Below are 15,368 nucleotides of genomic sequence, written 5' to 3' on the forward strand. Positions count from 1 at the left end.
TATAGTAAACATAAACCTTCTCAAAGTACACTTCTCATCGTTGGAGACTGCTTGGCCCCTTGTTGTTTGCTTTCTTTCTTTTTAAAAATTCAATAAGGGGCACCTGGGTGGCTCAGTCTGTTAAGTGTCTGACTCTTGATTTCAGCTCGGGTCATGGTCTCAAGGTTCGTAGGTTCAAGCCCCATATCAGATTCTGTGCTAATGGTGTGGAGCCTGCTTGGGATTCTCCCTCCCTCCCCCACCCCCTCTCTCTCTCCCTCCCCCCCTCCTCTGTGTGCCCAAAAGTGTGTGTGTGTGCGTGCACGGGTGTGCACGTGTGAGGGCATGCGCACACACGCACACACACTCTCTCTCTCAAAATAAATAGACATTCAGACATTTAAAAATTCAGTGAATACTTGAGTACTCTCAGTATGCAAAGCACTATGCTGAGGCCTGTACAGAATAGCAGGTGAGAAAAAAATGGTCTATGCTTTGGAAACACGACTCTGCTCAGCAGGGGTGTGCATGTGATCAGGACACAGGCTACAACAATGTCATGAGACAAGTACAGAAAACTACAGAACAAGTGTTATTGGGAGTTTTTCAAAAATATTTTAGTATAGATCTTTAAAAGGAAAAGACTTTTGGGGCGCCCTGGGTGGCTCATCAGTTATGCGTCTGACTTCAGGTTATGATCTGAGTTTATGGGTTCGAGTCCCACGTCTGGCTCTGTGCTGACAGCTCAGAGCCTGGAGCCTGCTTCAGATTCTGTGTCTCCCTCTCGCTCTCTGCCCCCCCTCCCCCTGCTCATGCTCTGTTCCTGTGTCTTTCTCTCAAAATAAACATTAAAAAAGTTTTCTATGTATTTATTATTTATGTATTTTAATTTCTGAGCGAGAACGTGAGCAGGGGAGGGTCAGAGAGAGAGGGAGACACAGAATCTGAAGCAGGTTCCAGCCTGTGAGCTGTCAGCACAGAGCCTGATGTGGGGCTCGAACCCACGAACATGAGATCATGACCCAAGCTGAAGTCAGACGCTTAACCAACTGAGCCACCCAGGCACCCCCTAAAAAAATTTTTTTAAAGAAAACTTTAGAAAAATCATAATACCATCATCAAATTAGAAGTGAACAATTCAACAGCATCCCCCATCATCCTGCCTCATAAATGGGTTTTTCAGTTGCTGTGCTGAAATCAGCACCAAAGGGTCCACATACTGCATTTGGTCGATTTCTCTCTCTCCTAACCTATTTGCTCGCCAACCTTTTTTTCTTTTAAATTCTTTATTTGTTGATGAGACTGAGTTGTTGGTCTTATAATTTCCTGCATTCTGGATTTTCCTGATTGGTGAATTCTTTGGATTTCCCTTCGGTGCTATTGAATATGTTACTCTGTGCCTTGTGTTTCTTTGAAACTAGGTCATTAGATTAAATGGTTTCAGTAGATTCCCAGTTTGGGGGTAAAAATGTTTCATGGGAGAACTTGTCTTTGTTTTCTTTTTAGTATAATAAGCATTCTTACCATTTTGCTGCCTCATTCCTTTGTCTCTTCCCATGCAAAGTACCTACTCTATTGACTCATGTGTTACCATTTTTTTGATATAGGTTTTTCTTTTTTTTTAATACAGTTTTTTTTTTCTATTGTGGTAAGAACACTTAATGTAAGATCTACTCCTGTAACAGATGTTTAAGTTTGTAAGACAGAACTATTACCTATAGGCACAGCAGGCCCCAGAACTTGTTCGTCTTACAGAGCTGAAATTTTATGTCCACTGACTATCAACTTCCCATTTCCCTCCCATCAGCCCTGGGAACCATGCTTCTATTCTTTGTTTCCAGGAGTTTGACTATTAGATACTTCATATAAATGCAGTCATGCAGTATCTCTCCTTCTGTGACTAGCTTATTTCAGTTGACACAGTGTCCTTAACGTTCAGTCATGTTGTATATTGCAGGGTTTCCTTATTTTATAAGGCTGATAATATTCCATTGGGGGTATGGATCCATAGCATTTTTTTTTTTTAACTCATTCGTCTGTCACTGGACGTTTAGGTCTCAGCAGCTGTTAATAGCGCTGCAGTGAACATGAGAGTATGTCTTTGAGATCCTGATTTAAATTCTTTTGGAGAAATACCCAGAAGTAGGATTCCTGGATCTCATGGTAGTTCCATTTTTAATGTTTTTTTTAAAGTTTATTTATTTTGAGAGAGAGAGAGAGAGAATGGGGTAGGGGCAGAGAAAGAGGAAGAGAGAGAATTCCAAGCAGGCTGTCAGCATAGAGCCCAACTCAGGGCTCAATCTCCCAAACCAGGAGATCATGACCTGAGCCAAAATCAAGGGTCAGACGTTTACCTGACTGAGCCACCCAGGCGCCCCAGGTGGACTTTTTAATGTATAAACATTTTAGGCGTTCATTGAGTGGCCTAAAATGACATATATTTAGTAAAGATACAATTTAATGAATGTGAATTGGCACTTTATAAATGCAAGCTATAGTTGAGTGTGAGGAGGGACCCCAATGGGGCAAGTACCACAGGAGTTTTATAAGAATCTTGGGAACCAAAATTCAGGGTACAAGCTTCAGTCAATCTACTCTGTCTGGAGATCCTTTCTCTGCTGATAAGATTGGGCTTTCCTACCTTCCATTGTATTTTATTCTAGTGATTTATGGTTAAAAAGCCAGGACTCTGTCTTGAGTGTATTGCAATAGCATTTGTCAAGTGTAGTTTTTGTCTTAAGAATCCTTAAGTAATGATTTCTAATGCTTTTTTCATTACTGCCTTGCCATACTGTACACTAGTTTTCTTTTTTTTTTTTTTCAACTATCTCTTGTCTTTATCCTGACCTTTTGATGATTTTTTCCCCTTGTTCAGCCTATTGCATGGTGTTTTGACAATAGCTTTGTGCTGTGTTTAGAAAATCAGTAGGGTGCCTTCTATTTCCAGCAACATGATAGTGTAGATACTTTCAACAGCCTCCCCACTGACAACAAAGAAAACGGTGTCCTGACTTGCAGGAAAGCAGGGGATCCTTCAGAGGTCAAGATTAAGTGAAAGCAGGCATCTTCACTTAGAGTGAAAGCCAGTCTAGTCTCCACCCACTAGCCAGAAAGATCCTTTAAAAATGTAAGTCAAATCATGTCTAGTTTTATTAAAACTTCCTAAAACTCAGCTCTGGTTCCCATCTCACTCTAAATTAAAGCCAAAGACCTCCGGGGGCTTCTAAGGCCCTCTATGATCTGCCTGTCTCCTCTCTGACCCCCGCCCTCACCACCCTCCCTCTTCCTCATCCCATTGCAGTGAAGGCAGCCTCCCTGCAGTTACTCAAACTCCTCCAGGCACAGTCCTGCCTTAGCACCTTCGCACCTGCTCTTCTGCCTGAATCACCTTTCTTCTAGGTACCACATGGGCTCACTCCTTTACCTCCTTTCCATCTTTGCCCAAAGGCCATCTTCTCAGTGAGGCCTTACACTTTATATAATACTGCAGCCTGCCCCTCCCCCGCTCTATTCTTTCTTTTATTTCCTACCATGTAGTATCTCCTAATATACTATGTAATGTACTTCTTTATTTTGTTGTTTGCCTCCATCCTGCTACACTGTAAACCCCACAGGACAAGGACTTTGTCTATTTTGTTCACCAGTGTGTCCCAAGCACATAAAATAGTGACTATTCAAATATGAGTCAAATGACTTAATTAACCCAGGGAGAAAACTCTGAAACTGGCTTTCTCTCTGGGAGTGTATGCTGAATCCTTGTAGCACTGATCTTCAGTTTTGATGCCTGCATGTGTTCCTAGGGACTCATTCAGGATGGGGAATCTGATAGGATCCCTCACATAAAACTGGGGACCCCCCAAAAGTACATCATCATCAGTGTAAGGGTAAACAGAAAAACATCTGTCCCACAGAGGAGGCCAGCGAAAACAAAAAATAAAATACAAAAAAACCCATGTCTTTTTGATATTAGTAGTGGTTGGAAGAAGGCACAAAATTTTGAATTTATAGCCATAAGCCAGCCTTTTCCTGGGTTTGTTGCCCAAATTCATATTAACTGTGTTGTCTGATAAACCTCAAGGCTAGAATTTATTTTATCTTGCAGAAGCAAACACATCCTCTCTGCAGTAGAAATATTCAGCCTAGGCTTCTAAGAATTCTCACAAGTACCAGCCGAAGTAACAGAAAGCAGAATCAGTCTTGCAATTATTTCATGTATTAGAATAATCAGATGTTAAAGATAAAACAAAATATTTACAATGTTTAAAGAAATAAGAAATTGAAAATGTGACCAGAGAATAAGCAAATATAAAAATATGATCTAACAGATTTTAAAAGGATTAAATAGAACTTCTAAAAATGAAAAATATGAAAACTGTAACAGTGCACAGAGTAAGCAAAACTATTAGAGATAGCTGAAGAGAGAATTAGAGAATGGGAAGACAGAGCTAAAGAAACTATGCCAATGTAGCACAAAGACAGGGAGACAGAGAATAAGAAAGGCACTGGAAGTGGCAGAGTGAGAAGGCATAATATCTAATCATAGTTTCAGGAAGAGATTGCATGAGAATACAGAAACCACACTAGTCATTTGAACAGAGAAATTTTAGTATAAAGAATTGTCAACTTTAAAGATGGTTAATTACTAAAAGGGGCAAAAGCAGTTACTACCACTGGTAAGAGAGTGTGAAGAAGGAAGAAACTCAGAGGAGGGCCTCTCTTTCCACGGGTGAGGTTGAAACCTTTGAAGAAAGGCTGTGACTATAACAGAGACATGCAGGCTGCCAGTGGCAAAGAAACTTGTCAGAGGGTGCCCACCACAACTGAATCATAGGAGCAGCCTGTTGCTGAGTGGAGGGGAAGCTTGCTGGAAGGTGTGGGCCAAGGTTGAACTGTGAGGGCCACTGAGGTGAGGACTACCAGACCCTCATATGCTGAGCCATAGGGGGGCCACAAAGAAAACAGCATGCTAAAAGAGGAAAAGTCTTTTCTTCCCGATCTGTCCTTGCAGTATCTTTCCAGCAACCTCTGTTGACAAAGCCAAACTTAGAGCTACCTGGCAAAGAAGGAATGTCTACAGCATTCAGCTCTAGTACCACAAAGCAAGGCAAAGAGGGGTGGATGGGGGGCTGAGAGACAAACAGTTAGTAACTGGCAGAGAGTCAGTAGAATGGGAGAGAGGAAGACCTATCTTCAGATTTAGAAACTCAAACAAACAAACAAACAAAAAACCCAAACATTAGTGAAACTGAATACCGCAGACAAAGAGAAGATCTTAAAACTAGTGAGAGAATTGAGACAGACAGAAGACTACCTGTAGAAGAATGACAGACTTACAGCTTATTTTTCTCCCGTAACAATGGAAGGTAGGAGATTCTGGAATAGCAGCCTTAATGAATCAACCTAGAATTTTGTATCCAGCAAAATTGTTTTTCAAGAATGATCATGAAATGTAGGCATTTTCAGACAAAGCAAATACTGAGAGACAGACCTTCAATAACAGAAGTTCTAAAGGATATATTTCAGGCATAGGGAAAATGATTCCAGATGGATGGTCTGAGTTACAAGAAGGAATGGTGACCAAAGATAGCTAAATATGTGGGTGTATCCAAAGGATCACTGACTGTCACCACCACCCCAATGATAACATTTAATTTGTGGGGTTAAATACAGGTTTCAGGTATGATTAGGTTCAGCTGTGAGTAGCAGATCCCAAATTATATGACTTGAATGAAATATTGAGGCTTAATTTGCTCATGTAAATGTCTGAATGAAGGCAATTCTGAACTGGTATAGTGGTTTTATAGTCATGTGGAACCATATTGCTGACAGTTGTACCTATTTCTAGGTGTTATCCTCATCTTGGTAGGTTCAAAATGAAATGCCAGCCATTACAGGAAGGAAGAGGTGGAGCCCATATGCTGGTTGTCTTTTAAGGAAACTTCCTAAAAGTAGCCACTTAACACTTATGTTTTTATCCCATAGCCACAGGGCTAAGATGTTCGTCCAATGGCCCTAACTACCTGCAAGGAAAGTTAACAAATATGGTCTTTATTCTAGGTGGTCATGTTCCTAGCAAAAATTGAGGGTTGCATTGCTGGTGTAGGCAATTAGCAGCCTCTGCCGCAAATAAGATCAAATAAAACACTGGACAACAAGAGAATGTAGGTAGAGAGGTAAAGTGACCAAGGTGGTGTTCTAAGGTTTTTAACTGAGAGGAAGATATTGATTAATTTTAGACTGTAAGTTAGACATGCATGTTAAAATGTAAATGTTTAGCAATACTATAGAATAATAAAAATAGGTAATATAATGGATAATGGATATAATATAAATATATAATATCTAGATAACTAGACAACATAATTACCCACACTGATGATAATTAAAATGATTTAGTTTGGACACCAGCATAAAAAAATTAGACAAAAAAACATAGTTGAGACCTATGGGAAAGACTCATATATATCTAGAAACTTGATTTTTTGAAACTTCATTTTTGACAGGGCTTGCAAAGCAGATCACTGGGGATTGTTTACTATGTGACACTTGATTTTCCACATGCAAAAAATGAAATTGAATCCCTATCTCACAGCACATGTGAATATAAATCCCAGATATCAATATAAAAAATATTTTTAATGTTTTATTTATTTCTGAGAGAGAGAGAGAGAGACAGCGTGAACAGGGGAGAGTCAGAGAGAGAGGGAGACACAGATTCCGAAGCAGCCTCCAGGCTCTGAGCTAGCTGCCAGCACAGAGCCTGACACAGGGCTCAAATCCACAGACTGCGAGATCATGACCTGAGCTGAAGTCGGACACTCAATCGACTGAGCCACCCAGGCGCCCCCACGTATCAATATAGAAGAGTATCTGTTTGACCTTGAAACAGGGAAGAACAATGAAAAATCTTTTAAAACATTTTTCTTAACATTTATTTATTTTTGAGAGACAGAGAGACAGAGTGTGAGCAGGGGAGGGCAGAGAGAGAGACACACACACAGAATTTGAAGCAGGCTCTAGGCTCAAAGCTGTCAGCCCAGAGCCCGACGCAGGGCTCGAACTCACGAACTGTGCAAGATCATGACCTGAGCCAAAGTTGGCCGCTTAACTAACTGAGCTACCCAGACACCCCTGAAAAATCTTTAAAAACCAAAAAGGAAGAGACTGATGTTTGTCTACATTAAAATGAAGAGCTTCTGTTCATCTGTTAGCAAAAGGAAAGAGGCAATCACACACTGTAAGAAAATATGGAAACACATACATAAACTGATAAGGGATTAGTAGACAGAATATATGTTGGATTCTTATATAAGAATCTTAAGAAAATAAGAAAAGCAATACAAAATAGAAAGCAATAGAAATAGACTTTAACAGGCAGTTCACAGAAGAGGAAATCCAAATAGAAAATGAAAAAGTGCTCTACTGCCTTGGTAATCAAGGAAATACAAATGAGAAGGAGACACCATTTTCTACTGACTAGATTAGAAAAATATCAAAAGCATGACAACATCAAAAGCTGGTGAGGGTGTGGAGTAGTTGGATCTCTTAGACACCGACAGGTAGGAGGTGGTATTTCTACTTTGGGCAACAAACATTACTCAGGTGAAGTTAGAATTGCATATACCCTATCTTCCAACAAGTTCCCACGTGTGTTTGAGAAGATATATAAGAATGTTCACAGGAGCAATTCTTACAGTATAAAACAACATTAACATTTGTTGGCAGGGTAATAGATAAATACAGTGTATTCCATATAATGAATTCTATGCAGCATATTGTGAATTATGGCTATATATATCACTTGAATGAATCTTGGGAGTGTAAATTTCAACAACAAAAAAGCAAGTTGAGAGATTATACTCTATAACTTCATTTACATAAATTTCAAAAGTGTACAAAACTAAATATGATGCCTGTGGAAAACAAAGCAAGAGAATAATGAAAACAAAATTCAGGATAATGGTTACCTCTGGAGGGGTGAGGGAGTGGCCTGTCACTGGGTGGGCCACACGGGAGTTCAAAGATATTAGAAATTTTATATTTATTTAGCTGGTGGTGGATACACAGATGCTCATTTTATTATTATTCTTTATATCTTATACATGGTATAAATATTCTTTTGTAGGAATTAAATATTTAACAAAATGGAGTCTATCATTATTGCTTATTTGTATTCTTTGATAGGCTCACATTTATTCTTTTATCATGCCATGTCTAACATTCAGAAAAATATCTTGAGGATTTTAATTAGTAGTAGTCTACTTAGTCTATTTATTAAATTGGGAAGAATTCTCTTTTTTGCTTTATTAAGTTTTTCCAGTTAGGAGAGTGTAGAGCTCTTGTATTTCATCTCTCTCATTAAGGTTTTATTATTTTCTTTGAATAAATTATTGTGGCCCAAGTACATCCAAGAATTTAATAACGTAATGCTTTCATTACTGTTGTGAGTGAAAACATTTCCCTGTGTTTTTGAGCTGAGATAATGGTTTGCATGCAGAGACTCCTTCATTTCCTCTAATAACTACCTCCTTCCCTTTGGATCTTCCAGGTAGGCAAACATGTTATCTGCAATGTGATATATTATTTTTTTCATTTTCTGTATATTATACCTTTAAAAAAATATTTTTCCCCAATAGCTATTGCCAACGTTTCTCATGATATATAAGATAGGAATGGTGACAGAAAGCTTCAGGCTTGGGGGTCAGAAGACATGGATTTGAGTCCTGACTTTACCATATACTAGCTGAGTAACTTTAGGCAAGTGACTTTAATCTCTCTCAGCCTGTTTCTCTGGTTTTCTTCATCTGGAAAATGAAGGGCTGAACTTAATTACTAAGGCCGCTTCTGGTTCTAAAATGAGGCCATTCTAATGTATTTCCATTAAGTAAGTGTTGCCTCGTTATTTTAAATAGTTTCTCTGCATTGTGGGGCTTGATTTTGTTTTGTCTGTAGTTTTAATCAAGAATAGATGATATAGGCTATGGGATGCCGTACTGACATGCACTAGGAAAGTTAGATTTCAATTGTAGATCTCCATATCATGATGGAGTCAGTGTTCGCCTTGCACATATTGTCCCTGCCTTTCAGACAGAGGTAGATTGTCTATCTTGTTACATACTGAAGGAAGTCACTGAAGGTGACTCTGTGACTATGAGGACCGATTTGGTTAGTTACAGTTTCATTTCAGATTTTCCTGTATGTTCATAAGTTAAATTGTGACCATAGGTTTTTGTTCTGTCCCCCACCCCTGCCATTTTGTGTGCTGCTCTTGTTCATTCCATTTTTTTCCTTTTAAAATATTTTTGTGTACTTTACGTAGAACAGGGATTGTTGACTTATTCTTTAAAAGTTGGGAAATTATTTAAGGACTCCATCAGGGCCATTAAACATTTTAAATGTTTGATCTTGTTTCTTCTGTGGATCCAGTCACTTACTAGGCCTCTTTGAGGAAGACAGCCCATTGGTACAGCTAGGAGGCCCCTTGTCTGGGACCATTCGGAGTTCTGCTACTAACATCCCTCGGAAGCTGGAACAGGTCACTTCCAACTCTCTGACTCTTCTCATCTGTAAAATGGGAATTGCAACTGCTTCTCAGATGAGGTGTGACGTAGTGGTGGGCATGCTTTGCCCTCTCTCACAGAGAGGGACCTGCTAGCAGATGGGACAGTTAATATTTTTACAGGTGCTTGTCCATTTCCACTCAGTTTCCAGACTCCTAAAAAGAGCCAAGACTTAACAAGTCTGTTGCCACATGCTTTTGGAATATTCATTTTGCACATTCTTTGTTTCCCTTTTTCTTAAAAAAAGGCTTTAAATGCTTTTTTTTTTTTTACATTATTTATTTTGAGAGAGGGAAAGAAAGCAAGCACAAGTTGGGTAGGGCCAGAGAGGGAGAGAGAATTCCAAGCAGGCTTTTGGACTGCACTGATAGCTCAGAGCCTGACAGGGAGCTTGAACTCACAAACCATGAGATCATGACCTGAGCTTAATCCAAGAGTCGGACGCTCAAATGACTGAGCCACCCAGACACCCCTAAACAATGGCTTTAAATGGCAAAAGGATAGCTTTGCATTATTCCCTGCAAAGTTAACATTTTTTCCCACTAATTTTTTATTTATGCCACTAATAAGAAGAGAACTCATTATAATGCAAGGGTGTCTTTTCTTTTTATTTTATTGTGAGAGAACCTTTGGAGCCTCTTTTCTCAGGATCCTTATAGATCCATATATAGAATTTTCCTCCAAAAGCTTTAGAAATTAGCTTAATGTTTTTTAAGAAGTGGAGCTAAGGGAAATAATTCAGAGCACTTGAGATCAATTTTACTTATTAACAAAAGGCTCATAAACAAGAATGTTAAGTTATATGAACAAGGATGTATTTGTCTCCCTTTTTTAGAATGAACTTCCCAGTCCCTAGATCAGAGCCTGGCACATATAGGTGCTCCATAAGTATTTGCTGAATTAACCAATTAATGAATCTAGGATAGTTGAAATTCCTGACCTTAATATGTGCATGTTTTTATTAATGAGACTAGTAACTTATTAATTAACTTCTTATATACATGAATATTATTTCTGCCTATGGAATCTGTGGCTTTTCTTTCTCAATTTTATACATTCCTGCTGCAGGTTAAGGTATTGAAGCACCTTTTCTTTTTCCTCTATTGGTCTTCTCTACTAGCTCCTTCTAGACTCTTTGGATGCCTTCTATTCCTCCCTCCCTCCCTTCCTTTCTCTCTCTCTCTCTCTTTCTCTCTCTCCTTCCTTCCTTCCTTCCATCCCTTTCTCACCACTCATATTTGCTATTCATTCATAAAAGCACCTACTATTACTATATGCCAGAGTGCTAAGTGTAGGGGAGATGGGGGGTGAACAAGGTGCTCATTCGTCATCTCTGGGGTCACCGAACTTAGAGTCTGACAGGGAAGACAGGCCTGAGCAGATATGTTTCACAAATACCTAATTCTAAATTTTGACAAATGCTATGAAGGCAAAGCTTGTGGGTGGAGCATGGAGCTTTAGGAAAGACTTTCATGAAGCTGTTATGGCTGAGATCTGAAGAAAAATTAGGAATTGGGGGGGTCGGGGCCTCAGGGAACAGCATGGGGAGGGCTGGGGCTGCAGGAAGGGAAACAGGGTTTCCCCGGGAGCCCAGGGCAGCTGGAATCACTGGAGCCTGTGAACACAGCGGGGTGGCCAAGGGCACTAAGGGGCGGTCAGGGTTTGCTCACGTCCATCTTCCGGTCATGACTCCTCCTCTAGGACCTGCCCGACAGGGTCCCACACTGTGACCAATCGCACTGGTTGTCGGCAAATGGTCTGTGTTACAGGGTTCTTTTCTGGATTTTTCAGTCATTTAAGGAAACAAAAAATCATTTTATGTAACTGGTAGTTGTGTCTTTGGGCAAGGCACTCAATCTCTCAGAGCCTCAGTTTTCCTGAAATGGGAGGAATTTTTGTCTACCCCATGGGGTCCTCTGTGACCTCTGCCAGGTCACCCTGTGATTATCCGCTGGAGGCCCATCTTCCTCCCCTGACAGAACTCAAGGGAAGGTGGGTCATACTCACCTATGTACTTCTCGCTTCTAGGATGGGGCCTGGCACAGAATGAGAGCAACTGGGAGGCCTTCACAGAAAAGGGAGCCCCAGGGCTGGGCCCAAAGGCCACAGTGGATTTGAGGAAGGGGGAAGGGCTGCCGAGGTGTGGACACACCCGGGGTTTGGAAAGCGGCAGACATGCCAAGTGAAGACTTGAAGCAGGGAGGTGGTAACAATAACAACAATAATGACAGCGCTATCTTACTGGGCCCTTGTCACATGCCAGACACTGTTCTAAATGCTCTCTATATACTAATTTATCCTTTCAGTAACCCTAGGAGATAGGTACTACGATTATTCCCATTTTACAAATGAGAAAACTGAGGCACAGAGGGATTAAGTACTCTGCCCCAGGTCACACAGCTAGTAAGCATTGCCTGGCTTTAAGAGCGGGCATTGTGGCTTCAGAATGTATAAGGCAATGAATGCAGAAATGTTGGAGGGCCTTAAATGCCCATCCAGTCTTCATCGTACTGGTTATGGGAGCCATGGGAAGCTTCTGAGGGAGGACTGCTAAGGCTGCACTCAATGTGACTACCCCTGTCTCCTGCAGAAACCATCCACGGAGCAGCCCCTGTACAGCAGCAGCCTGTGGGGCCCTGTGGTCGATGGCTGTGACTGCATAGCTGAGGGCCTGTGGCTGCCGCAACTACACGTAGGGGACTGGCTGGTCTTTGAGAACATGGGCGCCTACACTGTGGGCATGGGTTCCCTCTTTGAGGGGGCCCAGACCTGCCGAGTCACGTACACCATGTCCCGGGTGGCCTGGTAAGAGGGCGGGGCCCTGCTGAGGAGGGGGCTGGGGAGGAGAAGGGAGCAGGTAGGAAACCAGGGAAATCTGAGAATTGAGACCGGCTTCCATGTAATCCAGCTTGACAAGTAGCCCTTGGCTGCTGATTCAAGTGAGGCCTGCGCTTGGCACCTGGCCATGGCCATGAATGAGACGGAGCTCCCCCTGAGGAGCTCAGCACCCTGTGAGAGACACAGACAGGCAGACAGGCACTCCTCAGAATCCTGGGGGGCGAGAGTGGGCTGTGGAACCTGAGAACCCTTCCTGGTGCCCAGACAGACTTCCCCAAGGAAAGAAGATGGTAGGTGAAGGGGAGGTAGCCAGCAGAAGGCAGCAGGGGGCTCCAGGCAGAAGGAACAGGGAGTGAGTCTGCTGCCTTCTAGAAACTGAGGTTGGTTGTGACTGGAGAGGAAGCAGGGTTGCATCTGGGAAGGGCCATGAAGGCCGAGTGAAGGGTTTTGAGCAATGCAACGCATGGACTGATTTGAAGCAGGGGGATGACGTGGTCTGGTTTGGATTTTAGAAAGACCAATCTGGCTACTGGGGGGACAAGGATAGATGTGGACTGAGCAGACCCGTTGGGTGGCTGCCCTGTGGCCCGGGAAAGACTTGCCTCTGGCCGAGCCTCCACAGGAAATGCACACGGCACTAGCCCTGCTTACCTCTCTGGGCCAGCGCTGGGATCCAGTGAAGCAAGAGGGGCACAAGGCAGACAGAAGTCACGTGTGTTGAGCCTTTCTGCCGGGCCTTAGGTCCGGCATCATATGATTACGTCCTCACCGGCACAGAACTCTGGGAGCCGTGCTATCACAGAGAGTTTGGGTCAGAGGCGAAGAGCCCCCTTTCGGGGCTGGGAGATGCCTGGGGAGGCAGGAGCAGTGCGGGGACTTCCATGCTGGGCCTCAGGAGTGAGTGCCGCCTACGTCCTGGGGGACGCCCCGATGCTTGAGGATGCTACACGCACCCCCCCCCAACAGTGTAGCAACCCCGCTTGAAGGGGCGCAGAACCAAAGTCACATTCCCTTCACCCAGTCAATAGTCCTTGGTGGTACCTCCTCCTCCCCACAGGGGCAAAGGTTGGGCTGATACAGCCATTGTGACAAGGCCTGAAACAAAGTTAAAAAATCTATGACACAGGCCTCCTCCTCCCATCCCAGCTCCATCTTGGCCAAACACAGACAGAGGAGGCAGCAGGAGGCAGTTTATTTATTATTAGAAATAAAAAATTTTGATGTATTAAAATGGCCATGCCGAAAAATTCCCCGTATCAAAGGAGTCCCAGCAAAACATCCTGCTTTCAAGCCTGGCTCTGTGCTGGGTCCTTGAGGGAGAAGAGCACCCTAGACAGCACGGTGACCTGCACACGCGGACACCAGCACAGAGGGCAGAAAGGTCACTGGGGAGTGAGAGACGGCAGACTGGGGAGGGGTGGTAAGGCTGACGGGTGTGGGGGAGGTAGCCTGGCACAGGAAAGCTGACGGGGAGCAGACTGGGCAGAGACATACGGGGGCGTGAGTCCAGTCCACTCACAGAACTGCAAGAAGTTGTGCCTGACTGGAGTGGCCTGTGCGGAAGACTGGATGGAGAAGGACCTTGCAGGTCTAGGTTCAACTTGATCTTGAAGGCAGTAGAGAGCCACTGATGCTTTTCAAGAAACTGGACGAATCTGTTTTGAGCGATAAGGAGACAGACAGAGGGTGCTTGGCCTGGGGAGCCTCCCACCAGAGGGGAACAGCCTGATCACCAGCTGCACACATCAGCAAAGAGGGAGGCCCTCCGTTCAGGGGGGAGGCAGGGCGGGGCAGGGTCTGAGAGCAAACAGAAGCTGATGACGACTCAAGGACAGGAATTTGCCTCCTGGAAAGATGAACTTGGGCCAGAATTGCGTGGCGGCAGGAGCAGAGCAGGGCGGCTGTGTAGCCCTGGCTAGAGATGGTGGCGGCACTGGGAATGGAGGGAGGTGGGTGCCCATGAAGGGGTTCTGGAGCTGGGTTCAGCAGGGACGGACTGGGCGCGAGAACAAGATTCCCAACTGTGGCTGAGCAGCTGGTCAGATGGTAAAGCCATTTATCAACCTGGGTAGGCAGGTTTGCAGGGCTTTTGAGAGGGGCAGGAGATGATTTTGTTAAAGTTCTAGGCCTGGGCTATAAAGACTGTGGGATTTAGACTGAGAGAGTTGGGTTGAATCCTAGTTCTACCACCTTCTAAGGATGTGGCCTTGTGCAGGTCACTTCTCTCTGGGTCTCAACTTCCTTACTAGTAAAATGGGGATAATGGTGCTGCCCTTATGCGAGGATACAATTAGATACTGTAAGTAAAGTGCCTGGCACAACGTCTGGCACGTAGTAAGTGCTCAATAAATATGGGTTCCTTTCCCCCTGCTGTGGAGGTGGACCACAGGGGAGAAGAGAGCGGTAGGGGAGAGTTCAGCAGCCCTGCCCCACTCCTGCCCTAGGCTGGACTCTGGGGCCCAGGTGGGAACCCTATACCGAGGGGGCTGGGTCTTCTGGTGCAGGGGCCTTCGGGAGCCCCTGGCCTGTGGGCCCCCTGCAGGCTGCCTCCAATGCCCCTCTCTTCCTGCAGGGAAGCACTTCGAGGGCAGCTGCTGCCTGAAGAACAGGACGAGGACACCGAGGGCATGTGCAAGCCTCTGTCCTGTGGCTGGGAGATCACAGACACCTTGTGCGTGCGCCCTGTCTTCACCCCGGCGAGCATCATGTGAGCGGACCCCGTTCCCCCCTACTCCCACCCCCGGAGATCTCCAGCGGGGCCGCAGAGATGCCTCTGGGAGACTTGGGGAAGGCGGCAAGCTGGGCACCCTCTGGCCAGGACTCTGGTGCTCACTCTGCTGCCCCCCATGCCCCACCTGTAGTGTTTCTGCCCTGTAAATAGGACCAGTCTTACACTCGCTGTAGTTCAAGTATGCAACATAAATCCTGTCCCTTCCAGCTGTGTCTGCCTCCTCTGCAGCGCAAGGGGCCTGGTCAGCCAGGTGTGGGGGT

General features: G+C 44.0%; 1 protein-coding gene across 1 annotated transcript in view; it reads left to right on the plus strand.

Moving 5' to 3' along the window:
• The window catches only part of AZIN2 (antizyme inhibitor 2), a 33,427-nt gene extending 18,113 nt beyond the window's left edge, over nt 1-15,314 (plus strand). The window contains exons 10-11 of the mRNA XM_077769469.1: nt 12,130-12,344; nt 14,950-15,314. Of these exons, the coding sequence (XP_077625595.1) occupies nt 12,130-12,344; nt 14,950-15,088 (354 nt within the window). The 3' untranslated portion in view covers nt 15,089-15,314. The remainder of the gene's footprint in view (nt 1-12,129; nt 12,345-14,949) is intronic.
• Nucleotides 15,315-15,368: the final 54 nt, after the last annotated feature.

Source organism: Crocuta crocuta, unplaced genomic scaffold, assembly GCF_008692635.1.
Source record: "Crocuta crocuta isolate KB4526 unplaced genomic scaffold, BGI_CrCroc_1.0 scaffold351, whole genome shotgun sequence".
Taxonomy (NCBI): domain Eukaryota; kingdom Metazoa; phylum Chordata; class Mammalia; order Carnivora; family Hyaenidae; genus Crocuta; species Crocuta crocuta.